Genomic DNA, 27,077 nt, shown 5'->3' with positions numbered 1-27,077 from the left:
GGGAGTGAAAGAGAGTGATTCACACTAGAGGTGTCTTCAACTAAGGATTTTCATAGTCAAATCGGAGTTTTCTTTTCTATCTAGAGCACCTTAAACGGGATCCCATTCTCATTCAGGACTTTTTTCCCCTTCAAAGTAAAAACCTAAAACACTCGGATAAATGAATAAACATGGTAGGTTGGCGTTATTCAGCTTTTATTTATTTACTTATTTTTTTATGAAACGTTAGAGAACATTAACAAAAAAAAGTCACTGTCAGTGCGCAGTGCGCATATCGAACTGTCAGACAGGCACTGTGCAAAATGTCAAAAATATTTTAAATAAAATATGCCTGCCTGAAAATATAAAAAAAAATGCCACACAACAGCAAAAAAATTATAAGTAAAGGTTCAAGTAACCTTTAAAAATCAAACAACAACAAAAAATGTTTATTGGCCTACTTGCTGAGATGCGACGAGACAACACGACCGAAACGACAAACGGCTGAACTGTTTTTTTTTTTTCGCCTGGTATGCCATGTTGGTTGTTGTCGTGTGAAATGAAAGACATTGATGACAACTTGCACTTTACTTTGTTTGATTCATCTTTATCTTTTTCAAAATACTCCCACTTTTTTGAAGTTTTTTTAGTAACCATTATAATCTCGGCAGATGCTGACTATCTTGTAGCGTGTTCAGCTCCGCTCATTTGGATTGTGCAACTGCAGGGTGTGTTTTATTAATGCGTAGTAAGGAAGATGCCTATTGTTAATGCGCACACATCATTTTAAAATATTTATTAACAGAAATTAGGATGATTTTATTTGACAAAAGGTTATATATAACGAAAACAAAGACATTTCATGTAACAACTAATGCTTAGCAGCATCCTTGGGCACCCCCATGCAGTGAGAATGGTACATTCAACTATGATGTTCATAGCCGACTAGGGGGTATAGTCGACTGTAGTCGAATCAGCGACTATTGCAGGTCACCCCTAATACACACAGACACACACGCACCAGCAGACACAGACTGAAAGGCCCAGACCATCTCAACGACACACAGTTGTCTGGGCTTGTCCAAGACGCTGCATAAAGCTCTTGTACATGAGGTCAAACGAATCCCAGTGGCATGTCGACTCTTCCACACGAGCCATTTCAACGAAACTTTTAAAAAATGGCTAGAAGAGATAAAAGATTTTTCTTTGACAAACTCTATTTTTATTTGGCTGAAATTGGGGGTGGTCAGATTTTTTTGTTGCAGAGTTCATTCAAAGCTACCAGTTACCTGCACACCATGCAGAAGACCCTGGAAGAACCTAAACGTCTACTGGCGTTGAGGTTCTTCATGAACTGGGCGTTCTGCTCGAGCGATACGCCCTCCTTAGAGAGGCCGCGAGCCACTCTCGAAGCGAGCGACACTCCGTGGGGGTTCCGACTGCCGCGCGTCGGCGGGATGTGTCCTTCCCGGTAGCACAGTTCTATTTTTAAAGAGAAACGCTTGGTGGAGATCTGGGCCGCCACTCACGTTGTCCTTGTGCCCGCTCGTCCCCCGCGTCCTTGCCGGCTGCCGTCGCAGGTCTCCGCCTTGAGGCGGGTTGAAGCAGGGTGCAGTGTGACAAACATCCTGGGTCAACGCCCTGGTCAGCGCTAGGTGTGTTTGGAAATGTTGGGCGTCTCCTCTACCAGGATGTCGTGCCTCCTGGGCTGACCTAGACACACACACAGGCTGTCTGGAAGGCTGTGTATAATCTAATAGTCTTGCAGACTCAGACGCGTGTGTGTGTGGGCGCGAACCACAGGGCCTGTCTCTGTCCTGCTAACACACTTAAGCAGGACCTAACCAGCTCAAATCAGATTAAGACCCCCACCAGCCCCCCTTCCCCAAGGCACCTCTCCCACCACCCTCTCCACCGCCCCCAGCATGATGTAATGGGAGTTAAGTGAACCCAGACCCAGTCCTGAACCCATGGGCCGACCCGGCGAGACGCAGGCCCGGGGAGTCTGGTCAGGATGGGCAGACGGAGGACCTGAGAGCTGAAACAGACCCGCAACATCTGGTGGGCACTCAGAAATGTGTCTGGCAGTGACAGACCAGCAGATAGGGAGGCTGCCAGGAAACCAGAGTTTATTATGGATTCATGGACCTGTGTGTGTGTGTGTGTGTGTGTGTGTGTGTGTGTGTGTGTGTGTGTGTTCAGGGAGGTAGGGTGTGCATGTCTCTCTGTATGATAGACATACAAGTGGTATTTAACTACAGTTAAATCATACAGTCAATAGAAAAGCCCACAAAAACTACCACACGAGTGACTCTGCTGTCTCCCAGCTCGGTATTCCCTCTGCTATTGTCTGGGAGCTGTTTGGGATACGCTGTAACAGTTATACAGTGTGACAATTGTACTGTGTAACACTAACTGTCCAGTAATGTAACATTAAGTACAGTGTAACAGTTGTGCAGTATATTAGTCATACAGTGTACCATTTAACAAAGTGTAACATTGTAACAGTCATGCAGTGTAACAGTTGAACAGTATTACTCTCGCATCTGCACTTTTCCTAAAGGACTGCTTTCTGGTTTTGACAGCCATGTGTGTGGGGGAGGGGATATCTGTGTGTGTTGGCAAGGGGGAACGTTTCAGGTTAAATAAACTGGGAGCTAGCAATAAGCTTGCGTATTAGTGGGATTGAGAGAGATGGAAAGAAACAGAACTAGAGGGAGGGAAGGAGAGAGGGAGAAAGGGAGGGAGGGAGAGCACAGTGTTCTTGGTAATAAAGTGATGTGTTATGTAAGTGTTCCGTGTGTATCAGTGTGCCTGGTATACAAAACCTGCATATAGAACACACTTCTCTTCCTTTGATGAATTTTATCTTTATTTGGGCCCACTTAGCGCCCCCTACAGTTTTGCTGAACTTTGCAGCCATTTAATATCTTTTATAGACCATTGCCTGCCTTTTAACACACAGACACGCACGCATGCACGCACACACACACACAAATTTATTCTAAGCATGTTCCTGCCTTAATATTTGTGTGTGGGTTTTGTATTTGTTTGTTTGTTCCTGGCTAATGGAGGTGTGTGTGTGTGTGTGTGTGTGTGTGTGTGTGTGTGTGTGTGTGTGTGTGTGTGTGTGTGTGTATGCGCATGTGATGTGACTGATGGGGTTGGCTGCAGCAGTGTGTAAATAAGAGATCTAAATTTAACTCACAAGTACTGCTGCCCTTCACACACACACACACACACACACACACACACACACACACACACACACACACACACACACACACACACACACACACACACACAGAAATATACAGAAACACACATTCACATGTTCACAGACCATGTGACCAAGTCAAGGGTGAAGGTGGAGAAACATGTTCCACACACACCCCACCTGTATGTGGGTGGATCGTCTCTGAGATCCTCCTCCTCTTCTTCATCTGTGCTTTCATTCTATCAGCGTAATACGCTGAAGAACCTCATAGTTCCTCAAGACGATCTGTTTTACTCTAGCTTCTTCAGTTGCAGTTGTTCTGTTTTGTCCCGTTGTTCTCTTCTGTTTCTTTGTTGTTCTGTTGTTGTTGTTGCTCTGTTCTTCTGGTCCGTTCTTCTCCATCTGGTATATGCTCACACTCCCAGCCGTACTGATGTGTAAAAGCCAGTAGGTGGCGTCCTGAGCCTCACTGGCCTTCTCAGTATGACAGTTCACTTGCACATCTGCGTTGGTAAGGGCCCATTTAAACAGGTGGACTGGATACATGGGCAAAAGACTCTCCCTCTCTTTCCATAATAACGCTCAGACGGGACCCTCAATGCCTATAATGGCTGAAAGATTTTATATGTTCTGTTGTTGTAAAGATTCGATAGCTGATTCATGTCTGTCTCCCCCCTCCTTTCCTCCAGCGGTCGAGACTCAGAGTACTAGTTCAGAGGAGATCGTTCCGAGTCCCCCGTCTCCACCACCTCCTCCACGCGTCTACAAACCCTGCTTCGTCTGCCAGGACAAGTCCTCAGGTTACCACTACGGCGTCAGCGCCTGTGAGGGCTGCAAGGTGGGACACACACACACACTGACTGTTCACTAGGCCCTGCTGTTTGCCTTCCCATGTTCTCTCTCTCTCTCTCTCTCTCTCTCTCTCTCTGCATTTCCTCCAAAGCCAGTGTGCCCAGTCTGGGTCGTGGTTGGGGCCCTGAATTGCTGGTCTGGGCCATAGCACTATTTCCATCCTTTTATGGCGCCTCTGACCTCGTTTGTGGACTGGTCAGCCTTCTTTTCACACGGTGGCAGTGAGATCAGTCACGCCTATCCCAGCCCCATCCATCACCAGTGAGCAGGTGTATGAGCTAGAGAGCTCCACCAGGGGGCAGAAGATGCATCTTCAGGGTAGCTGTTCCTAGAAAGACTCGTATGGAGTTGTGTGCATATTACTTCTGTTAATCTGTAAATGCTTTGGCAGTCCAATATGATTTTGTCATTCCCATAAAACTCATTTAAACTGAAATTGAGTAATATGGAAAGAAATGTAGAGAGAAACCTGGTATATATCTACAGTTATAGCTGCTTCTGTAGATTTACAGTTATAGTTGTTTCTATAGATCTACAGTTATACTTGTTTCTATAGATCTACAGTTATAGTTGTTTCTATAGATCTACAGTTATAGTTGTTTCTATAGATCTACAGTTATAGTTGTTTCTATAGATCTACAGTTATAGTTGTTTCTATAGATCTACAGTTATAGTTGTTTCTATAGATTTACAGTTATAGTTGTTTCTATAGATCTACAGTTATAGCTGCTTCTATAGATCTACAGTTATAGCTGCTTCTATAGATCTACAGTTATAGCTGCTTCTATAGATCTACAGTTATAGTTGTTTCTATAGATCTACAGTTATACTTGTTTCTGTAGATCTACAGTTATAGTTGTTTCTATAGATCTACAGTTATAGTTGTTTCTATAGATCTACAGTTATAGCTCCTTTTGTAGATCTACTACTATAGCTGCTTATTTATAGCTGCTAATTCAAGACTTAGTGTTCAAATCTGTCTCCCTCCTGCTGTGTGTGTGTGTGTGTGTGTGTGTGTGTGAGAGAGAGAGAGAGAGAGAGAGATTAACACATTTGGACATCTCAAACTTTTTTTTGTGTTTTCACAAAAAAACATTTTTTTGTGTTTTCACAAAAAAACATTAAGTGGACACACACACACACGCGCATACAAACACACGTGCATGTACACACAAACCCACACACGCTCAAACTCACACACATTTCATTCGTTTTGCTGCTTGTCTCTCTTACCATGCACCACACTCAATCTCCCGATGTTCCTTCCCTCTTTCTCTCTGTCCCGATATTCCCTCTCTCTCTCTCTCTGTCCCGATATTCCCTGTCTCTCTCTCTGTCCCGATATTCCCCCTCTCTCTCTGTCCCGATATTCCCCCTCTCTCTCTGTCCCGATATTCCCCCTCTCTCTCTGTCCCGATATTCCCCCTCTCTCTCTCTCTCTCTCTCTCTCTCTCTCTCTCTCTCTCGATATTCATTTACGGCATTTGGCAGACGCCCTTATCCAGAGCGACTTACATTTTTTTAATCTCATTTTTATACAAGTGAGCAATTGAGGGTTAATTGTGCCCCTTGCTCAGGGGCACCTCAGTCATGGCCTCAGGTCTGGGATTTGAACCCACGACCCTCCGGTCACAAGACCAGTTCCCTAACCACTAGGCCATGACTGCCCTCCCCATGATATTCTCTCCCTCTCTCTATTCCCTCTCTCTTTCTCTCTCTCTCTCTCTCTCTCTCTCTCTCTCTCTCTCTCTCTCTCTCTCTCTCTGTCCCAATATTCCTCTCTTTCTTTCTCTCTCTCTCTCCCGATATTCCCTCCCTCTCTGTCCCGATATTCTCTCTCTCTCTCTCTCTCTCTCTCTCTCTCTCTCTCTCTCTCTCTCTCTCTCTCTGTCCCAATATTCCTCTCTTTCTTTCTCTCTCTCTCTCCCGATATTCCCTCCCTCTCTGTCCCGATATTCCCTCTCTCTCTCTCTCTCTCTCTCTCTCTCTCTCTCTCTCTCTCTCTCTCTCTCTCTCTCTCTCTCTCTCTCTCTCAATATTCCCTCTTTCACTCTGTCTTTGATGCTGGTTCTCCTGCCCTACCCAGACGTCCACACGTTCTCCCCGAGACAGGTCCCTCACCCCCGTGTCCGTGTCTGGTCCCACAGGGGTTCTTCCGCCGCAGTATCCAGAAGAACATGGTGTACACGTGTCACCGGGAGAAGAGCTGCGTCATCAACAAGGTCACGCGTAACCGCTGCCAGTACTGCCGCCTGCACAAGTGTCTGGAAGTGGGCATGTCCAAGGAGTGTGAGTGTCACCACGGCAACCAGGGGGTGTGGCTCTCAGGTGGACCAAACTCACATTAGTGTCTCAGATGTGTGGCACTAATGTGCGCACACACATACACACACACACACACACACACACCCCTTAATGAATGGATGGGTTGCATAAAAGTTCATTACACTAATAAGTATGAAACTCAGGCCAGCTTATGCAAAGTCCTTGCTAGGATCAGGCACAGTCCGTTTTTAAAAGCCTGCTTAGTGTGTGTGGACAGTGTGTGTGTGGACAGTGTGTGTGTGTGGACAGTGTGTCTCTGAAATTGAGAAATAATTGCTTTAGTCTGGTATGCTTTCTTTGGTAGATATTTTCATGGGGAAATTGGGATACATGCAGCAGTATACATTCACACATACTCAAACAACACACACACACACACACACACACACACACACACACACACACACACACACACACACACACATATATCTGCTGTCTTCCTGTAGGCTGTGACCACACATTTCCCATAGTGTCTGCTACTGTCAGACTTGAGAAGTTAATTGGGAGAGGTGAGACGGCAGAAAATATGCACACACACACACATAGATACATGCGCACACATACACACACTTAATTCACACATACACTGCATGCCTGTGTGGGTGTGCGCGCATATGTGTGTGTGTTCGAATATGTGTGCTTGTGTGTGTTTGTGCGAGTGTGTGTGTGTGTGTGTGTGTGTGTGTGCGTGTTCGAGTGGGGGTGTTTGTGTGTGTGTGTGGGTGATGTGAGTGATCTGAGTGAGTGATCTGTTATGAGCAGATTGTTGTAGTGTACAGTGGTTAGTAGAGGAGTGAGGACAGTACCTACACATCCTCGCCACCTAGTGGAGACTCCACCTTACTGAACCATGTAGGAAGGGTGTGAGATCTGGGCACTGCAGTATTTCACTTTGTAAAGTTGTGTATGATCTGTGTTCAAGGAGTTCATGTACTGTGTGTGTGTAGTGTCAGTGTGTGCTGTGTAGGGTCACTGTGTAGTGTCTGTAGTCAATGTGTGGTGTGTAGGGTCACTGTGTAGTGTCTGTAGTCAATGTGTGGTATGTAGTGTCAGTGTATAGTGTCGGTGTGTGGTCTGTAGTGTCAGTGTGTAGTGTCCGTGTGTAGTGTCGATGGGTAGAGTGTATAGTGTCAGTGTGTGGTATGTAGTGTCTGTAGTGCCAGTGTGTAGTGTCAGTGTCTAGTGTCTGTAGTGTCGGTGGGTAGAGTGTGTAGTGTCAGTGTCTAGTGTCAGTGTCTAGTGTCAGTGTCTAGTGTCAGTGTGTGGTATGTAGTGTCAGTGTGTAGTGTCAGTGTCTAGTGTCTGTAGTGTCGGTGGGTAGAGTGTGTAGTGTCAGTGTTTAGTGTCAGTGTCTAGTGTCTGTAGTGTCAGTGGGTAATAATAATAATAATAATCTTTATTTGTATAGCACCTTTCATACATACATGCAACTCAAAGTGCTTTGAGTTGCATGTATTGTGTGTAGTGTCAGTGTGTATATGTAGCTTGCATGTTTATGTGCATTTGTGTGCATGAATGTGAGTGTATACTGGCGTGTGTGCGTGCGCGCTCATGTGTGGGTCTGGGTGTGTGTGAGTGTCCGTGTGTGGGGATTTCAGACAGATCTGAGATCATATGGGGTCACGGGGTTGCCAGGGCAATGTACACTTCTCATGATGACCTTGTTCCCATGGTTACAGCGCTCTGGCCATTTCTAAAGGACAGAAGGAAGCAGGGAAAACCCACACAGATGCACATTCATGCATACACACACATACACACAAACATACATAAATACACACACACTACAAACACGTGCATAAATACACACACTACAAACACACATAAATACATATACATACAAACACTACAAACACACACATATACACATGCTTCAAACACATACATGCACACACATGCACACATGCTTCAAACACATACATGCACACACTACAAACACATGCACTCTCACACACACAAACACACAGTGGTGTATTAGCAGTGGAGGTTGTGTGTAAGCTCCATGCAAGAGAGCCCCATGACAGAGACATTACCTACACCAGAAACACACAGGTGTCACCCTAAACACTCCCAGGAGAAACCTGACAGGCAGCTAAAGACTCGCAAAGATAATCATGCAGTTTATCACACATGTACACACACACTCATATACACACACAAAAACATGCTCATGCACACACAAAAACACGCACATGCACACACAAAAACACACGCTCATGCACACACACAAACATACATGCACACACTCACACAAACACACTTGCGCACACACACTCACACATACACACACACACAAACACACTCATACACATACACACACACACACTCATATACGCAGGCTGGATGACAAATTCCACGCATGTCATTTATCTGTGCAGAGGGATGGAGGGATAGAGAGGGAGGGATGGAGCAGGAGAGGGAGAGAGAGGATGGTGAGAACACTGACATTTTTATCTCTCCGTTGAATTTCATCTGCGTGATGGACGACCTGCCACCACTTTAATTTTCTCCTCTCAAATTATACCTGTCAAATGCCTCTCGCACTCTGTCACACACACACACACACACACACTAGCGTAGATAACTCCAGTTATGGATTTGCAGTACACAGATAGATGTGGGATTGATTTTTTTCACCCAGTTATATGTTGGAAGCCTCAGTCCCATTTTACCTACTGAATGCCAATGTGAGAATCTCACACACACACACACACAGACACACACACCTGCCCCTCCGGCCCGTCGGCCTCCTCCCGTGGTCACCCGCAGGCCTGATGGCAGCGCTGGTGTGTGTGTCTGATGATGCATCCAGGCTAATAGCTCTTTAACAGCTTCATTAAACTGCGCCGGGCGCCTTATGATCACAGCACCAATTAGTCATTGCCTCTAATGCGGACCCGTTAAGCTGCCCCACTTTTATTTAGGAATTAATTTCACATCTCAAGAGGCCCCTAACACTGCCCAGAGATGGGGGGAGTCGCCGTGGAAACTGTAGAACTGAAATGAAAGGGAGAGCACAAGCGTGTAAGAAACATGTCTGGGGTCATGTGATTAAAGGGTAGGGCACCATTACACTACCATCACTCCATTAGAGGAAGAGAGGGAGAGATGGGGAGATAGAGAGATGGGTAGAGAGAGACCGTGTGTGTGCGTGTGTGTGTGTGTGTGTGTGTGTGTGTGTGTGTGTGTGTGGTGTGAAGCAGGAGGCCAAAGTTAAAACTCTCAGAGCAGAATAATAGAATGACATTCAGCACATGTTGTTGGCCACAGACCGACGTGTGTGTGTGTGTGTGTGTGTGTGTGTGTGTGTGTGTTGAAGGAAATGAGTTTAAAGTGTTGGAGGGTGAATATTTGTCTTATTGTGTCATTATATTTGCTTTGGATCTAATGAAAGCATTAGTGATTTGTCAAATTCATCCTGTTAGTAACACACACACACACACACACAGAGGAGAGGTGGGATGTGTTCAGTGTGTGTCCTCCTCCCTCTCTCTCTCTTTTGTTTTAAAAGTGCAGGAACCTCCACTTTTAAACTGTGTACACACTTATCCTGTTGTGTTGATAAGTGGGTACACATGGATGATACAGTGAACATACGGCAGGATTGGGAAGGTCTGACCCCTCCCCTCTGGAGTGGACCTCTCCTGAACTCTAGACCATTCCTCCAGGAGAGGCTTTGCTGACTGAAGTGTGTGTAGTGTTGTGTGAAAGCCCCCCCCCCCCCCCCATCAGGAGATGGCTGAAAAAGACGACGTTTATAATGTGTGACGTTTTCTACGAGTCAATTGCAAATGCAATAAAAAGACATGGATGGATGGGTGGATGATTCAGAGACTTTAGCTATTTTGACATTCAGCAGATATCAACTCTCTGACAATTCCTGACAACTGCTTCTCTCTCTCGCTCTTCCTCTCTCTTGCTCTCTCCATCTCTCTGTCTCTCTTCCCCCCCACAGCTGTGAGGAATGACAGGAATAAGAAGAAGAAAGAGGAGAAGAAGGTGGAGAGTCCCGAGAGCTGCACGCTCAGTCCTGACACGGAGCAGATGATCGAGCGGGTGCGGAAAGCCCACCAGGACACCTTCCCCTCACTCTGCCAGCTCGGCAAATACACCACGGTGTGTGTGTGTGTGTGTGTGTGTGTGTGTGTGTGTGTGTGTGTGTGTGTGTGTGTGTGTGTGTGTGTGTGTGTGTGTGTGTGGTCAGGGGGAATGGGGGGTGGGCGGTTGTGTGTGTGTGTGTGTGTGTGTGTGTGTGTGTGTGTGTGTATGCGTGTGTGAAATAATAAATGAAGTAATGTGGCTTCCAAAGCACCAAAAATGAACTGCCAGCAAAAATGAGGATGACGGGAAGCTGAAAGGATTTGCAGAGTCTTATGAGATTTAAAGAGCACTGGATCCTCACATCTCCCTCACTCTCTATCTCTCTCTTTCTATTCCTCACATCTCCCTCACTCTCTATCTCTCTCTTTCTATTCCTCACATCTTCCTCACTCTCTATCTCTCTCTTTCTATTCCTCACATCTCCTTCACTCTCTATCTCTCTCTTTCTATTCCTCACATCTCCCTCACTCTCTATCTCTCTCTTTCTATTCCTCACATCTCCCTCACTCTCTATCTCTCTCTTTCTATTCCTCTTATCTCTCTCACTCTCTCCCCTCCTCTCACTCTCTCTCACTCTCTCTGTCTCTCTCACTCTCTCTGTCTCTCTCACTCTCTCCCCCCCTCTCACTCTCTCTCACTCTCTGTCTCTCTCACTCTCTCTCACTCTCTCTGTCTCTCTCACTCTCTCCCCACCACCCACCCTGTGTCTGGACTTGTTAATGAGGGTTCCCAGTTGTTCCTAATTTTTAGGAAATAAACAGACCATAATTAATTAATTAGTTGTTGGAAAAAGAAAGTTGTCTGTTAATGAGGATGTTGTTCTGTCCTGTGGTTTTAGTTCTATTATCTGTGTGTCTCTCTGTTTTTCTCTACGATTCTCTAATTACAAAACAGCATACAACAGCATGAAATAAATACTATTAAATAGAAATATAATATAAATAATACATCTAAATAAAATAACCAAGCAGATTAACCACACCCCCATGGTGCGTGGTAAAAAACAAGCCCCTGCTGTGTGTTTCTCGTCCAGAGTAACAGTTCTGAACGGCGAGTGGCTCTGGACGTGGACCTGTGGGACAAGTTCAGCGAGCTCTCCACCAAGTGCATCATCAAGACGGTGGAGTTCGCCAAACAGCTGCCCGGCTTCACCACGCTCACCATCGCCGACCAGATCACCCTGCTCAAAGCAGCCTGCCTCGACATCCTGGTCAGGACTGCTGTTTTTTCTTCAGATTATTATTTACATTTGTTATTGGAGCATCTTGGAGGGGGTTAGGCCTCATAAGAGCGCGTGCTCGTCTAACTGGTGGGCTGCTCTCCGTCTGTGGCAGATCCTGCGTATCTGCACGCGCTACACGCCTGAGCAAGACACCATGACGTTCTCAGATGGGCTGACGCTCAACCGCACGCAGATGCACAACGCCGGATTCGGGCCACTAACAGACCTGGTGTTCGCCTTCGCGAACCAGCTACTACCGCTGGAGATGGACGACGCGGAGACGGGCCTGCTCAGCGCCATCTGCCTGCTGTGTGGAGGTGGGACACACACACACACACACACACACGCACTTATATTACACACGCACACACATCGAAGGTTAATGCTTGAGTCACATTTCTCCACACTCAAGTACTTATCACTATCTCAACATACTCAGGAGGTCCACTGAAATGGGTAAAGATGACCAAACACACAAAAACAAAACCAACCGATCTTCATTGTCGTCAGGATGTGGCCTGAGCCTGTTGTGGTCAGTGCATCTGGGTTGGGTGGTTTTTTGAGTGTCTGTGCTAATGTTGGAGTTGTAATGGTTTGTTGCACCTCTAGCACCCCCTAGTGGCAGTGAAATGAATACGCCATTTAGGTCACCACTGTTGACATCCTCAGCCTCTGCGCACAGTATTGAATGTTTCTGTGAACCTGAATGCTGACTCAGAGATTTTAAAGTGTGTGTGTGTGTGTGTAGATCGGCAGGATCTGGAAGAAGCTGATAAAGTGGATGTCCTTCAGGAGCCGCTGCTGGAGGCGTTGAAGCTCTATGTAAGGAATAGGAGGCCTCATAAACCCCACATGTTCCCCAAGATGCTGATGAAGATCACAGACCTACGGAGCATCAGTGCCAAGGGTTGGTTTTTCTCTCTAGCAAAGACACACACACCCACACACACACACACACACACACACACACACACACACACACACAAGTTGTCCTTTCAAACAAATCACTTAATAAAAAAAATTCTCTCTCTCTCTATCTCCAGGAGCGGAGCGAGTGATCACTCTGAAGATGGAGATCCCTGGCTCCATGCCTCCTCTCATCCAGGAGATGCTGGAGAACTCGGAGGGTCTGGAGAGTTCTGTCAGTGGGGCCAGTGCCCGGCCCGTCGCCGCTCCCCCGGGCAGCTGCAGCCCCTCCCTCTCCCCGAGCTCCGCCCACAGCAGCCCACCCACGCAATCGCCCTGACGATAGTCGCCGCCCACCACCCACCGACTACTGTGTCCCGTCCCCAACACGTAGCAGACACACACACTTTAGCGGGCGTCTGCGGCGGAGGTGCTGCTCGGAGACCGGTGGCCTGAGTGGAGGACGCGGAGGTGTCTGACTTTCCTTTGTCACCTTCCTCTTCCTCTCTGTCGGAGTCCATCAGATCTCCCTCTCGTTTCTTCTTGTTCTCTCGCTCTCCTTCTGCTCATCTAAAAAAGACTGAAGACGACAGAGAGAGACGCGTCTGTGGGAGTCTCCAGGTTTAGCCAGTCAGACACTTTCAGGGAAGAGGACGAGAGTGTCGGAGCACAAGGACGGGTGGCGTCGCGCAGCCCGAGGACTCTTGTGGACAGCTGTTCTTTTTTCTCCTCTCTCACTCCAACATCTCAGGCGTGGACACCTGATGTATGATCGAGTTAGCTGAACCTTCTCTTTTCCAGCTTCCAACAGACAGATTTTTTTACAAAAATATATGAATAAAATATATATAAAGAGAAAAATGTTTGTGATTGTGATTGAGTTGAAGAACAGACTGGAAGAGTAGATGCTGTTGTAATTCTGACTGATGTTTTTCTCTTTTTAATGACGATTAGAGGAAAAGAAAAAAAAAATGAAGAGTTGTTGTTTGTTTCAGACTGATGATGATGATGATGATGTTTTTTAATTTACACTCACATAAATTGTGCACAGACGAAATGACATAAATCATGGTCAAAAAACAAAAGTCTGCCTCTGTTCAGTTTCTTGAGTTTTCTGTGATATTTCCCCTAGATTACCATCATAGCAACATAACTACCTCTCTCACTGTTGTATTATAATAGAGCTATTTAAATTATTTGAATGAAGATTGTTTGGATCTGATGATGTTGGGGGTTTTATGGGGTCTGTGTCTCAGCTTGGTTTTATTACATCAGCTGTAAGGCAGCAGCATCGGTCATGTGACCGCTGTGTGCGTAACAGCCGGTTAGGCGGTGGACCGCATGCCTGGAATCATCCTCCAAACTGCTACTATTAGGACTCTTCAAATCCCCCCCACCACCTGCCTGCTGAGACTCCTCCCCCAACAGCTGTAGCCACACCTCCAAATGGGGCCGTTTGGTTTGATTAGGAAAGCCCCTCCCCCTAGAACTGGGGCAGAGACTGAGGAATGCAGAACCCAGCTCAGTGATATAGGATGGACTTTGAGGCCAATGAGGAACCCAATACAAACACTCCAGCTTAGCTTTGGCCAGGTTCTGCTTCACTTTACAACTCTTGAAGAAACGCCTTCAATTTATGTACTTGCAGCAGTCTACAGTCTCATCTGTGCCATACACCATGTTCTAAGGAAAGTGAAAGTATAGGCCTTGGGTCTCTCCCAGAATTCATAAACTGATTTTATTTATTCAGTCAGTACTGTTACCTGGAGAGAAAACATCATGATACTTAAATGCAGTCTGATTACTGGAGTCAGGTATAAGAACTGATCAGTGGGATGGTGAGTTTAGCTGGACGTCCTCTGTTGAAAGAACGTAAACTTGGGTCTGTACTAAGAAAGTCCACAGACTTGTGGATGTGTGCCATTGCTCAAAGCAGTTCCCAAAAGATTTGAGAGAGATTTTGCTTACCAGGCTACAAAGGGTTACAAAACCCATTTTAAAGGGATTGGCCTCCACCATTCCACTGAAAAGCAAGTCTCCCAAGCTGTGGTTGTCCAACAGAAATCCCTCTTAAGGGAGGAAAGGAAGTTACAAAGAACCCCAGGGTGACATCTAAAGAACTATACACCTCTTTTTTTTTGAGTAACTTCAATGTTCATGAGTCCACCATCAGCCAATTTGTGAACAAGAACTGTGTACATGTATATGAGGAAGCTTCTACCCTCTGGGACTGCTTTGTTGCCTGTGGGTCAGGACAGTGTGCTGTCATGGATGGACCTAAGAAATCTGGAGTGCATCAGCAAATTCTACAGGACAATTTCAGGCTACTGTGATTGATAATAATATATTGTTAACCTTGATCGAGAAACACAGTCACAGTGACGTTTTAGTGGCATGTCTTAACATGACTGCCCTCACCATTCGTTGGTCATTCGTTTCTGTTATTAAAGACAGAATTCTTGCAGAATGCTTATTAACCGATGAACAGATAGTTACTACTACATTTACATTTCTGTAGCTATATCATGTGGTTGCTGGGTAAATTGAACTAGCAGCCCTTGCGTTATATCTGTTCCATTGCACTACAGTGATGGCCACACTCACCTGTTCAAAGGTATGCATGCAATTATAGAGGGTTCACAAACATTTCGTGGACACTGAAGATTAATTTCACTACTGCTTCCTCCTTTGAGGAACTCTGGTCTGGACTTGGGGGAGCAGAATCGTCCTTAGCTTCATAACTTAAGACCAAAGTAAAGATATTCAGAATGTCAAAGTTAAGTGACATTCCTATTGGATAATCCTCAACTTTGAGCGAAGATATCCTGCTTCTTTAAATGTTTCTATGTTCCACTATATCGTCCCTCCATGCACAAGAGTGAAAGAGAGCAGAAGATGGGGGGCTTAAACTCAACACTTGAGACCAATCAACCGCAAGAACATACTGACCTCTTTAAACGAGACCAATTAGGTGCGAGAACATATTGACCACTGTAAATGCCACCAATCAGCATTGCTGAAGCATGACTGCACATGGACCGAAGAGGGGCAGAAGAAAGTATTGTTGTTGACCCTAGTGTCTGTGATTAGTTTGGGCTCACGGTAACAGTGTGAGGGGTTGTGGTGTCCGTACGGCAAGAGTGGGCAGTACCAAGGACAAAGGAAGTGAATGTGTGTACACTGAGGCTGTTATACACCGAATAGCTCCACTTCTAATTGGCCAATGTCCAAGGATTTCTCTCACTAGGAAGAAAAGGCTAAAGGATCCCACTTCAAAATCCTGTTTCAGACAGACAGTATGGTAGTAGCTCTATATCGGACCCTCTCGAAATGCTATCTAAATATGTCTGTCCTCAAAGAATAAGTAAGCAAATATTTGTCTTAGAGGTAAGCATATGTAAAGATTCTAGCTACTGAGCATTCACAGACACAGAGTTTGAGAGTTTATCTTTGAGGTTTAATCTCTTCAATGTTCCATTTTATTAGTGGAACCCAAAACACATAATGAATAATCCCAAATCTATAGGCTACATGGTAATAGATTTAGAATTTTCCTGTTCAGTTCCTTTTGTCATTGAAAATGGGTATTTGAATTGTACTTATGTAGGTTTGACAGTTCCAAAAATAAAATGAATGAATCTTGGCTACATTTAATACAAGTGTAAAGTGGATGCATTTTTGTTATATGTATAGTTAAGGGATTTTTTTTACTATGCGCTTACAGCACGCACACTAAATAAAATGTTAATGTCTGGCACATACGTTGTGCATACGTTATGGCAGCTGCCATATAGAAAACCTGCTTTGTTGCCTGTTGAAAAGAGGCTATTTGATATATTATAATACACTAGTAATAGCTCATTAAATCACTTTGCAAATTCTAGCCAAATAACAATCTTTCTGCGTCAGTAAAAACACCAGTGTGTGTAAGAATTTATATAAATAAATAACGGAGCACTTTACAGGATTTGACAAATAAACAAAATGAAAATCGATGATAGAAAAAAAGCAAAAATTAATCTAACAAAATACAAATTTACTTAAAAACATGCACGATCTCATTTCATTTATGGTGAATACATTCTTAAATCTGTTAGTATTTGATTTACAGCATTTGTAAGGTTATTCGACCACCTAACTATATTTAAATAAATTGTAAACACTACTCTTTTTCCAAATAGTACGTTTACCTTGTTTCCGATGCAATTGGTCGTCTATCCTGTCGGTCAACTTCAGTTTAAACATGAACTTATTTTCTATTGGTTCCGGACATTTCTATATGTTAAATTGGCTACCAATCCGTCGCCTTCGCGCGGAATTTCAAATGTAAAGTAGTTACTTGCCGTTTATCCTTCCGCGTTTTTGCTATACAATATAGTTCTCAATCTTAATATAAAATTGTGCACATTTGTAGCCTTATATATATGAAAACGATTAAGATATCTTAGTTATTTATACAGTTTCATTTTAGTTACGCTAGAACATGATTCTTGGGTATCTTTTAATTCTTAGCGGAAGGGTTTATGTCCCGCACCGTGCCGCATCTGCCTTCCTCGTTACAGCGGCGACAGCTCGGTGTACTTACGACGGGTAACTCGCGCTGTCTCCGAGGGGCACTTATGAGATAAGGCCAATGCTGCCTTTTTATTTGTTTATCACACCATAGAGGATTTTATTCACATCGATGAAAAACATTGAAGCTTAGTTCATTTTAACTCAGGTAAGACGTTTGTGTTTTTATGCTCGACGTTGTAGGTAACGTGGCCAACTGAAGTTGGTAAGGTCGCGAGACCGCTAGCTGCGAGCTAACCTAACGTATCTTACAACGTGTGTTGGCGTGAAACCTCGTTAGATGGTAGATGGTCTACTGTGCCTAGCTAGGATATCGTCGAGACGTTTTCTTATCCATTCCGAGGAACCTTTCCCCCTTCCTGAAATTTCCTTGCCACATCTAACCAAAGTAATTAAATAAGTGCATTTAACGTGACCTAGGTAGCGACATGGCGCCTCATGCTGGTGGTTACCTAGTGAGATGATCTAGCCTGCACGGTGATCTAACGTACACATGATCTCATGTACTGATATAACTTGCATATTATAAAACTTAGAGATTTACTTAGATGATCTAACTTGCAGATCTACTTTATCACTAGTAGCTGTGACCTGACAGTATTGCTAGTTAAAGTATCGGCACTTGAAAGCACGTGTGCTATCGTTAAATACCGGACTGTGACGTATACTCGCGTTTATACTCGCAGTTGCAGTACAGTTGTATTAAAGTTCTGTTTGTTCATGCAGGTAAGTTGAAATCGAAGATGCCTCTGCTCGGTAAAGTAGTGATCATTAAGAGGAACGGGACGGATGGGACAGAATTTCCTCTTACAGCCCCCTGCCTGTTTGGAAGGTCGGTAACGCTCGTAAATAAATCTTTTATACCAATAACAGTGCGATGACGTTGTGTGGTTTGCTTGTTGATGTATTGTCTTGGTGTAAATCGCTGCACGTTTTATAGATTTCTATGCATCTAGCTTGGGTAAGTCGAGCTGGGTTGATCACCGTAGTTAAACGGGCGCGTTTTCTTTTGGTGACGTAGATTGGCCTTCTGGCCAATCAGCGTCCGTCATACTCGGGAGTAACGGGAAGAAGTATCTTGCTCTAGGTACTTTTCAAAGAAATAATCACGCTTGGATGTACCACAGTAAGACATTGTATATGCAAGCTGAGTTGAAAGCTGAACGTTATGCACTAATGATGAGCACGACCACGTTGTTATGGACTGGTTCTCTTTTGTAGGAAGCTGGACTGTGACATCCGGATCCAGTTGCCACAGGTCTCTAAAGAACAATGCAGAATTGAGCCGAACGAAAACAAAGAGGTGACCTAAAGATTCTGCATTACAAATGGGGCAAATTTGTCATTTTCTTAAGTAAATACACTTAATTACATGGATCTCACATATGCTGTGTGCCTCTGTTTGTGTGTGGTTGTTTTTAAAGCTTATTTTGACAAATCTGAGCTCTGTCAATCCAACTCGCATCAATGGGGAAATTGTGCAGCAGTCTGAGCGTTTGAAGCATGGAGACCTAATCACAATTATTGATCGTTCTTTCAGGTATGTATTTTCAGGTATATCCTCTGGAATCATTAGCCCTTTACATTTTTATTTCTGTTATTTTATGTTTAGTGATTTAATACATTTGTTTACACTTTCCATATTTAGTTTATTATTGAATGACATTTCATAGTGATTGCTTAATACAATGCAGGTTTGAGTATCCACCTCCACCAACTCCCAAGAAAAAGAGGTTGTCCACAACTGAGAAAGGGGAACCAATCAAGGTGAGGTTCATGCCCATCACACAGCCAACATCAGTCAGTCAGACCTCTGTTGATTATGGCATTTTCAGGACGTGTCTGCTGAAGTACTGTGGCTGGCAGCTTGGACGTTTCCTTAAATCTGCCAGTCATGTTTGTTTTTGTGCTGTGTTGTCTTGATTGACAGGTGTTGCTTGACCAGCATGTGAGTAGTAGCCCTAGTCCCACGGAGAAGAAGAAGTCAGAACATTCTTTGGGTACGCACTGGTTTGTCTGAGTGAATGCATCTAGAATGGGTGTAGTTATTCCACACACAGTCAGGGTTATCTTGATGAGTTTCTTACTATTTTTTAAAATACAGCGATTCGTCCATGACCAGTAGGACGAGAGTGAAGGCTCATTAATGAGTGTCTTGTGTTTCTCCAGACTCTTGTTTGAAGGATGGATCAAACCTGCCGTCTGCACTGGACCAAAGCATTGAGGTTGTTAAGAGTGATGCCAGTCAAACTACCAAACCCGAGGCGGAGGGCTGCGCGTCGCCCTTCTTTGAGCTGTACAACATGGTCAAGCAGGATCTGGCTAGCAGAACGCCACGCAGAGCTCCTGCTCCCAGCACACCTCTCGCAAGGTCTCAAAACGACAACGAAGAATCCATGAAGTCTTTCAGCTCCGGCGCGGATGTATCGACCGATAGCGACGTGCCGGTGACCCCTAAACCGGCTAAGAAGAAGCGGAGATCCTCGACCATCAGGGCTGTGAGCGGAGGTGACGGTGTTGCGCTGGACGGTGCAGTCACTGTGCAGCCTGAGGAGGGCCCTCTCGCGGGCGCGCAGATACTCGCGTCCGCAGTGCAGCATTCTGCCACAAAACAGAAGAGGAGATCCTCAGGACCAGCCACCCCCGTGCCACTAGAGGGCAGCACCACCCCTGTCCCTCTAAAGGAAAATCATCAACCAACACCGCAGAAGTTCAGCGCTAATGAGGTTGCCCAGCAAATCCTGTCCGAGCATTCAGATGCTGAGAAAACACCCAAGTCCCCGAAAGGCAGGGGGGGTGTGGGCTCTCGGTCACAGAGCCCAGCAGCAACCCCCAAAAGACGGTCAGGCCCCCAAACCCCTCCAGGAGGCTCCGGAGCCAAGTGCCAGACACCACCACCGGACGTCGGTGAACCTGAACCTAGAAAAGCCTCCAGGACCTCTCCAAGGGAAAACGCAGGCAAAAGGTTTCAAGTCGAGGATGTTCTGGGTGAAGTTGGGACCGCACTGGCTTCTGGGTCCAAAGGTATGAGTGCTGCTTGGTGGTGGGAGGAGCTTTGTTATCCCGCAGCATGCGGACGGGTGTTAGGACAATGGAGGATGTAGAAATGGAACATGAGACTGAGACCAATCGTAAAAAAAGAAAGAAATACTTAAGTGTCTGATGTGCACGGCGTCTTTAAAACATGCACAATATTAATGTAATGGCAGTTTGCTGGTGAGGGTTTTTTTTTTTTTACTTTTTTTTTTTTTTTTTACTTTTTACATTGGTGATGCAGAGTTAATGAGAATCCTTCACTATCCAGGGAGCATCCGTGTCCCCTGCAAGAGCTTCAGCCTCTTAGGACTGGGTTTTAACATCTGGGTAAACACCCACAATGTAGCATTTCATTATCAGCTGCTAGTGTTTTATGTATGAATTGCCTCTCATTTACCAAGTGTTCAAAAATAGCAGTTCACCAAAAAGTTTTTTCTTTATTGTTGGACAACAATGATTTAATATTTTCTAAATATAGCATCTTAGTTTTAAGAGGAGTCGGACAAAAAAAAACACTGAAGCGGGTAAATATTCTCCCTCTACTGCCGATTAAGAAGTTGCTTGAATTCTTAGCCCAGGTCCCATAGTAGCAACACCCAGATTAATGTGGACAGTCCTCCAATCAGTGTGTAGGATTTAATAACTTTAGGTCTGTCTTCTAAGGCTTTGTAGATTTAATAGAATTGTTAAATATTTGTTGTGTTTCACAGGTGAAGTCAAAACCTCCGGCAAGAAGCATAAAAAGTCTGATTTGCCTGTTCCTGTGCCCAAGAGGAAGCGCGTTTCCTTCGGTGGTCAGCTGAGTCCTGAGCTGTTTGACAAACGTTTACCACCCAACTCTCCCCTTCGTCGAGGGGCGACCCCTAGAAGGCAGAGCCTGAGCATGTTCCGGACACCCCAGTCTCTCCTCAGACGCGCTTCCACTATCGGGCTAATGGTAAAGTTTGACATGGGCATTGTAATGTTGTCATCATCTTCTGATTAAGTGGAAATCTGGTGTGAGCCCTGTTGTTCTACTGTCCGCAGAGTTTCCGTCTTAGTGAGGCCGTCCCAGAGAAGGCAGCTATGAACATGTCACCCAAACGGGCCTCATCTCCTGGTAAGAGTGCTAAAGTGGGCTCACCAACTAAGATTCGTTCTCCTGCAAAGAAGGCCGCCAGCCCAAAGGCTAAAAAAAGTCCATGCAAGACCCCTCCAACATCTGAAAGTTCAGCAACACCTAAGACCCCGAGTAGCAACTCCAGTAGTAGAAGCTCAAAAGCATTGGTTAAAACGTCTGGACCTAGCGAGGGGTCCTTCACCAAGACGCCTACTGTTCGAGGCCGTTTTTCGGTGTCCCGGATCAGCACCCCGTCACCCGTCTCTGGTGAGGAGAAAGGGGCAAAAGGAGAGGCCACATCTGCCTCAGCAGCGCAACTGGAGTGCACGACACCTAATCTACACGTCAGGAGGTCCAGCATGAAGGCCTCTACTCGCAAGACCCCCAGGAGTGCGTTGAAGAGCGCCATCGAGGTCATGCGTTCCCGCCGCAGCGGAGCATCGCGAGCTAATCTGAAAGGTAATACCGGAATATTCAGCGTCTTGGTCCTTCACCCTACTCCAGTACCGTTCAGGATTTGTTGATATTTTTTTGTGTGTGTGTTAGATTTGAATTAATTTGAGTGTTTTTATTACTGTTCCAAGTTGTCAGTTCCTGGGCTGATGTAGTGAAGTTTGGCCAGGTCAAACTTCAGACGGAGGTTGGCACTAAGACAACTGTGCCCAGGAAAAAGACGGGCAGGCAGCCCAAAGTCACCCAACACCAGGTGACCAGACCATTTTTGGCACCCCGAAATGTCTCATTTGACTCTGAGATGTGAGCCTTAGGCACTGATGTTCTGGGATGTGCATTTGTTTTCCTTTTGCAGACCCCTGTCCGCAGGCTGAAGAACATTACCAGCACAGGACATGCAGATTCTCCTGTTACTGTCGTGATCGGCAAAGCCCACATGAGGAGCACCCAACCGGCCGGCGTCGCCCCTAAAATGGTGTCTAACGTTGTGCTGTTCACAAAGGACAGGAAAATGGATGAGGACTTTACAGGTGTGCTGAATCTGTCCGTGATGTTTATTCACGTTTAATTCACGCTCGCACTCTACCACCAATGCCTGAACTGTCTGACTTGTCTTTGCAGGTCTTGCAGAGATTTTTAAGACCCCAGCTAACAGCAAAACGAGAAGTGTTGCTGAGCGGGTCAGTGAGTGTCCAGAAACTCCGTTGGGTGTTCCTGTTAGCTCTGTGGCTGAAATGTCAGTGATGGACACTCCTGAGGAATCAGGTAAAGTTTCTTACTGTGTTAACAAAACTATATTGCTGTAAGAAATGTTATTTGTATATCTTAAACTCATTAATCATTAAATCACATTCTGTAATAGGTGAAATGGTGGTGTCTCCCATGAGCGTTGCCTCCACTGCCAACCTTGGACGTTACAACAGCGAAGCCGTATCTCGATTACTGCAGGACAACCAGGATGCTAGTTTAATTCAGCAAGGCAGTCCTTCTCAAGTGGATGGCTCGCATGATGTCTCTGCCTCTGAAGTAGTTTCAGCACTAGAGATGTCCAGTGAGGACCAGACCGAGGAGGAGACTCTGACGATGGTTCAAACACCACAGCAGAAACTGGTACCATTAGACTGCCTTACGGGAGTGAAGAAGCTTATGACCACACCTAAGCAGAGAACTGAACCGATAGAAGACCTGAGAGGCAGATTACTCAGGACGCCCCGGGAGCCAAAACCATCTCAGGAGGGGAGTCTGGAAGGTCTGAAAGAGCTCTTCTACACCCCCAAACAAAACGAAACCTGCGTCGAACATATGACTGGATTGAAAAAATTGCTGAAGACTCCAAAAGTAGATCACAGTCCAGTAGTGTGTGCTGCAGGCCTCAGTAGACTTATGAAGACCCCAAAGGACAAAATTGAACAAGTGGAGGACCTTACTGGAGTGAAGCAACTAATGCAAACCCCTAAGATTAGGGGGGAGCCAGTAGAGAAGGCATTTGGATTGAAAAGGTTGATTAAGACCCCCAAACAGAAGAGCAAACCTGTTGAGGAAGACCTAACTGGCATTTCACAGATGATGAAGACTCCCAAACAGAAGTGCAAACCTGTTGAAGAAGACCTAACTGGCATTTCACAGATGATGAAGACTCCCAAACAGAAGAGCAAACCTGTTGAAGAAGACTTAACTGGCATTAAACAGATGATGAAGACTCCCAAACAGAGAAGACCTGAAACGGTGGACAGCTTCACTGAACCTGCTGGACTGATGATCACATCAACCTCTGCTGTGACTGACCCAGAACAAAATGACATGAGCGCATCAGCTAAGGTACAAACTCTCCCAACCTGGCAATTGATTCCAGATTACTCTCTCTCTCTTTCCCTTTAAAGTACAGACCTTTCATAGTGCAAATCATGCTTTGCAGGCTGTTCAAATACAAGAGCCTCTGGTTTCTGTGGCCTCCGGTGCTTTGGCTGTGGAGGGTGAGTTAAGGCCCTGGGCACTCCTGTAGCCCTCTTGGTTCATTTACCAGGGAACGCACACACTTGTCCTACATATGTGTATCAGTAAGTTGTTGTGTGGAGTAGTGCATCTCCTCAATACTGAAAAATGTAATGGCTGCACTAACATTTAGCTGTTTTTTTTTTTTCACTTTATTTTGTTTTGTCATGTGACTTGACATTTATTTCCAGGTTTAGATGGTGATGTGGAACTGGAAGACAAGGAAAACATATGCCCAGCTGAGGACAGGGACACCAACGCTGAGGACAGGGACACCAACGCTGAGGACAGGGACACCAACGCTGAGGACAGGGACACCAACGCTGAGGCAGCTGTCATTGTCCAGAGTGTTTTGCCAGGCAAGATGGAGAAAACCGGCCAATCTGATGAAGAGAATAAGATGGTCTCTGTGGAAACATCCTCTCCTGAGAACGGGCAGGTGGCAGAAGCAGCTGTGGAAGCTGTGGAGAGCTCTTCTCAAACTGCAGGTGTTGCTCCGCCTTCACCTGCTCTTAAGCAAGGGGGAAGATCTTGTGGTGTTAAGAAGCCTCAGCGTGGCGGGCTGGTGAAATTGGCGCAGAGGGACGGCGCAGGTCCTGCACCTGCTGCAGAGCCTGGAAAAGAGGAGCGTGCGGGTGTTGGTGCCGTGGAGTCCGCTCCTGCGCTGAGAGGGAGGAGAGCCAAGGTCATGGTGGAGCTGCTGGAGGCTGCACCTGTCCCCAGTCCTGCAAGGAAGTCCGCTAGAGGGAGAGTTCCAAAGCGCCAGTTTGAGGAAGAAGAGGGAGCAAAAACCCCCAAACCAGACCAGGGGTGTGCACACAGGGAGACGGACTCCAAACGTCCACCTGTGGACAAGGCCAGGAGGGGACGGAGAACCAAGCCTGATGTTGAGGTCGAGCCAGTTTTGGAGACGAAGGCAGCGGTTGCGCCAGTAATCGCTGAGACTCCTGTAGAGGTGGAAGTCACGTTGAAATCACCAACTCCTGTGGCCAAAGGCAAACGAGGACGAGGAGCTAAGCAGAACTCTGAGAACTGCCCTCTCGTCCCTGCTACAGAAGAACCACAAGTAACTGTACCTGAAGCTGTGGCTGTGGGAGCAGAGATGACATCAGAGGGTGGGGAACTTCAGTCAGAGGCCAAAACCAAAACTAAAAGAGGCAGGGGAGCCAAAAAAGAAACGCTGAAGGCAGCACAAGTTGAAGAAACATCGGAATCCCCCTCTGCCAAAGTGGATCCAGTCGGCTCTGATGTGACCGCGTCTGATGGACAATCGCAAACGTCTGCGGTGAAGCTGGGACGTGGAAGGAGGGCGAAACCAGGCGGTGTGAAGGAACAGGCGGCGGGCGCTGAGACGCAGGCCCGTGCTGAACCCCCACCAGCCAGGTCCAGCCGAGGGGCAAAGCCCAGAGCACTAAAGCCTCAGACCGCTGACCAACCTGCAGAACCCAGCTCAGCAGACCCTGAGCCTGGCCAACACGCAGAGGTGGCGGTGAAAAATGTCAGGGGAAGGAGGAGGGCACCTCAGACTAAAGCTTGTGTTTCGGAAGACTCTCAGGAAGAAGGCGAGCCACAACTGGACCGTGATACCATAGGACAGACGGAAACCGCCAGATCAGCACGAGGTCGAAGGACAGCTGCTGCTCGGGATGAGCCTGTTCCTGCCAGAAGAGGGCGCCGTGCTGCAGCTGCCACCGAGGTTCCTCTTCCCGCTATCAGGGCCAGCCGTGGCAGGAAGGCTGCAGTCAGAACGGAAGATGCTCCTGCATCAGAGAAGGTGGTCGTAGAGCCTAGTGAGACAGCATTGGCGCAGGAGAAAGATCAGACTCCAGGTCCCTCCTCAGCAGCTGAAGACGAGGTCATGGGTGGGAAAGGACGAAGGAGGAAGAAAGCCATGGTTTCAAGCGAGGATGGCACTGTCGAGGATGAGGAAGAGGTAATGACAGCCAAAGCCTCTGCTGCTGACTGTGGGAACAGGAAAACGTCTAAGAAAACTGTTAACTGGAACTCTGATCTGGTGTGCTGTAAGGACATCGAAGAGGTTGGACCACCTGTAGCCGAGGAGGAACCCAAGCAAAAGTCTAAAAGGAAGGCTAGCCTGGCAGCTACAGTGTCTACAGAGCTCTCAGACTCAAAGACACAACGGCCAGAAGATCTACCATCCAAATGTTCCAGAGGCAAGGGGGTGAGAAGACGAGGCCAGCCTGCCACAGAGCAGCTTGAGGTGGCCGTCGAGGAGAGCGCCCCGCTGGGCAGGAGAGGCAGGGCGTCTACCTCCAGACCCGCTGACGCAGGTCCCAAAAGGGGTCGCAAAAAGGAGATGGAAGCTGCAGCAGAGGAGAGCCCGGATGTGCAGCCCTTGCCAGAGACGAAGGCAACTGGAGCCGCTTGCGCTCAGGCGGTTGTGGGTGTGCCGGCTAAAAGGAGGAGGGGCCTGGCCCAGCGGGTGGAGGAGAACCCTGTGACCGGAACGGAGCACAGCAAGCCTGCTGTTACAGTGGATGATGGCAAACCCACAAGGGGCAAACGGAAAGCTAGGGATGTCTCTGTATTGGCGGAAGACTCCGTCGCAGGTGGAGTAATGTTGCTTTATTTTTAATAACATTGATCTTCATCATGAGTACTGTTATATAAATATATTATTGTTTTATTACACAGGCAACTGTAGTTGTGCTTAGATTATCATACCATATCTCACAATTCTTTTGTTTCCAGTACTGGGAAAGTTTCTGTTTCCAGTACCAGTTTCCAGTTCTGATTTGAGATTCTTGTAATATTTGCATTGCTGTATTCCCACAGAGGTGATGCCCCGCCGTGGGACCAGAGCGCAAAAGAAGACGCAAGCAGACGTCAGCTCAGCTCCCCCGAAACGAACGAGAAGACAGTAGAGCACTGATCCTGAAGGCTTGTACATATTCCAGTGGAGCGTAGTGCGTTTTTATATATCGGACCACGCAATTATGATTAACGTTTATACTTTTTCTCTTACTATTTTTTTATTATTAAACTTTTAATTTTTTTTTTTAAGTGAAACAATGCCGTCCTTTTAAATGTCAATTTTTTGGGGGGGGGTTTTATAATTCAAAGCAATCCTGTGTATTAACAAAATGTAACAACTTGTGTTTTCTTGGACCACAAAATTATTTTTTCATTCTTGCTTGAAAATATCCTATACTAGACTTTAGATGTTTGTGTCAAAAAAAAAATCTGTTTGATGATTAGTACACGTTCTCCCAGCTTGTATGTTAAGGTAGTGTTATACAATTTCCGCTTTGCAAAACAAGATGATTTTATCAATAAAATCTATGCTTTCACTTCATCCCAAG

General features: G+C 46.1%; 2 protein-coding genes across 5 annotated transcripts in view; both read left to right on the top strand.

Annotated features, from left to right (window-relative positions):
• Nucleotides 1–13,675, top strand: part of raraa (retinoic acid receptor, alpha a) — a 73,068-nt gene extending 59,393 nt beyond the window's left edge. For 3 of the 4 annotated variants that reach the window (XM_077001048.1, XM_077001049.1, XM_077001047.1), the window contains 7 exons: nucleotides 3,886–4,034; nucleotides 6,196–6,337; nucleotides 10,329–10,489; nucleotides 11,508–11,684; nucleotides 11,809–12,013; nucleotides 12,445–12,603; nucleotides 12,740–13,675. In XM_077001048.1, the coding sequence (XP_076857163.1) occupies nucleotides 3,886–4,034; nucleotides 6,196–6,337; nucleotides 10,329–10,489; nucleotides 11,508–11,684; nucleotides 11,809–12,013; nucleotides 12,445–12,603; nucleotides 12,740–12,942 (1,196 nt within the window). In that variant the 3' untranslated portion in view covers nucleotides 12,943–13,675. The remainder of the gene's footprint in view (nucleotides 1–3,885; nucleotides 4,035–6,195; nucleotides 6,338–10,328; nucleotides 10,490–11,507; nucleotides 11,685–11,808; nucleotides 12,014–12,444; nucleotides 12,604–12,739) is intronic. The other variant, XM_077001050.1, reaches the window with a different exon arrangement.
• A 3,414-nt stretch (nucleotides 13,676–17,089) lies between these two features.
• Nucleotides 17,090–27,060, top strand: mki67 (marker of proliferation Ki-67). The gene is made up of 16 exons (XM_077001046.1): nucleotides 17,090–17,322; nucleotides 17,901–18,006; nucleotides 18,396–18,477; nucleotides 18,599–18,714; nucleotides 18,869–18,941; nucleotides 19,105–19,174; nucleotides 19,344–20,198; nucleotides 20,921–21,147; nucleotides 21,237–21,768; nucleotides 21,894–22,015; nucleotides 22,118–22,292; nucleotides 22,384–22,527; nucleotides 22,625–23,580; nucleotides 23,678–23,735; nucleotides 23,946–26,324; nucleotides 26,551–27,060. Exons 2-16 carry the CDS (start codon nucleotides 17,918–17,920, stop codon nucleotides 26,637–26,639), a joined length of 5,967 nt encoding a protein of 1,988 aa, XP_076857161.1. The 5' UTR covers nucleotides 17,090–17,322; nucleotides 17,901–17,917; the 3' UTR covers nucleotides 26,640–27,060.
• The last annotated feature ends 17 nt before the right edge of the window (nucleotides 27,061–27,077 follow it).

The sequence above is a fragment of the Brachyhypopomus gauderio genome, chromosome 3 (genome assembly GCF_052324685.1).
Source record: "Brachyhypopomus gauderio isolate BG-103 chromosome 3, BGAUD_0.2, whole genome shotgun sequence".
In the NCBI taxonomy this organism is placed as follows: Eukaryota; Metazoa; Chordata; class Actinopteri; order Gymnotiformes; family Hypopomidae; genus Brachyhypopomus; species Brachyhypopomus gauderio.
This window is presented reverse-complemented; position numbering and strand designations above follow the sequence as displayed.